Source organism: Galeopterus variegatus, unplaced genomic scaffold, assembly GCF_000696425.1.
Source record: "Galeopterus variegatus unplaced genomic scaffold, G_variegatus-3.0.2 Scaffold28284, whole genome shotgun sequence".
NCBI lineage: Eukaryota > Metazoa > Chordata > Mammalia > Dermoptera > Cynocephalidae > Galeopterus > Galeopterus variegatus.
The window spans coordinates 1,604-2,893 of record NW_007754395.1 but is presented as its reverse complement, the minus strand read 5'-3'; the positions used below and the strand labels follow the sequence as shown (position 1 = coordinate 2,893).

Here is a 1,290-nt window from a genome sequence, read left to right as displayed (position 1 = left end):
GGTGATAGATGGAATTCTGGCCCCTCAGCTAGTTCTATATGGGCTATGCCATTCTGGGTAAAGCATTTGTTAAAGGAAGGGCCCACAGTTTTGCCTTAGAGGCTTAGTTTGTTGGATGCTCCAGCATTCCTGGCTGAAAGTTCCTCTCTGATTTATTTCAGGCAAGCCCAACTCAAGATCCATCCCTCTGGAATGGGAAGATACGTATGGAAATGCCCTGCTCTCTGGAGTGAGGTATAAGAAGGGTGGCCTTGTGATCAATGATACTGGACTGTACTTTGTGTATTCCAAAGTGTACTTCCGAGGTCAGTCCTGCAACAACCAGCCCCTGAACCACAAGGTCTTCATGAGGAACTCTAAGTACCCCCAGGATCTGGTGCTGATGGAGGAGAAGATCATGAATTACTGCACTACTGGGCAGATGTGGGCCCACAGCAGCTACCTAGGGGCAGTGTTCAATCTTACCAGTGCTGACCATTTATATGTCAATGTATCTGAGCTCTCTCTGGTCAATTTTGAGGAATCTAAAACATTTTTTGGCTTATATAAGCTCTAAGAAAAGTCCTTTGGGATTCTCTCCGTTATGGTTTCTTGTTACAGACACTGAGAATGTTGTCTTGAATGAGGGTCTTCTTAAGCCTACTTGGGTCAAGTGAGGAGACATGAACCAAGAGGACCTTGAGACCACAGGGTCCAGCAGGTCTGAAGTTCCTCATGTCACCTAAGGTCCATGAGCCGGACAAGAGGAGGAATGTGACTGAAGAACATAAAACTCTGGGCTGCCATGTGAGGACGAGAGGATGAAGAGCAGCTGCCAGGTGTTCTGCACTCATCTTCAGTGACCAAGGGTGTGTTAGCACGTTGGAAAGGACACCTTCTAACTCACCTCTCCGGGTGGGTCGACTCGCTACCTCAGGGGAGGCTGTCTTTCAGATACATGGTTGTGACATGAGTCTGTAAGGGATAGAAAAGAAGGACTAGAAGGCTTGCACAATAAGCTAAAGAGACTGAAAGATGCCAGTACCCCATGGGCAACCTCTTTGCTTCTGAATGCATAGCCTGACCCACCAGGTGATGCTAGCAGAGAAGCGAGAGGGATCTTATGGGGACTCAGTCCATTCCCTACACAGCATGTGTATTCCCAGTGCAATTGTACGTGTGTGTGTGTGTGTGTGTGTGTGTGTGTGATGGAAGAGTCACATAAGTAGAGAGAATGTGAAGATCATGAAGTACATATCAAAAAAGTATGCGTTGTGTTTGGTGATAGAGTTTGAATGATTCTTGGCAATC

The 1,290-nt window shown here is 46.8% G+C and overlaps 1 protein-coding gene across 1 annotated transcript; it reads left to right on the top strand.

The window, feature by feature from the left end:
• Positions 1 to 157: 157 nt before the first annotated feature.
• On the top strand, positions 158 to 556 carry LOC103583789 (tumor necrosis factor ligand superfamily member 6; the record flags this gene model as incomplete). The annotated part of the gene is made up of 1 exon (XM_008565016.1): positions 158 to 556. A coding segment is annotated over one exon (399 nt), but the record flags the coding sequence as incomplete, so codon positions are not given.
• Between the last annotated feature and the right edge of the window lie 734 nt (positions 557 to 1,290).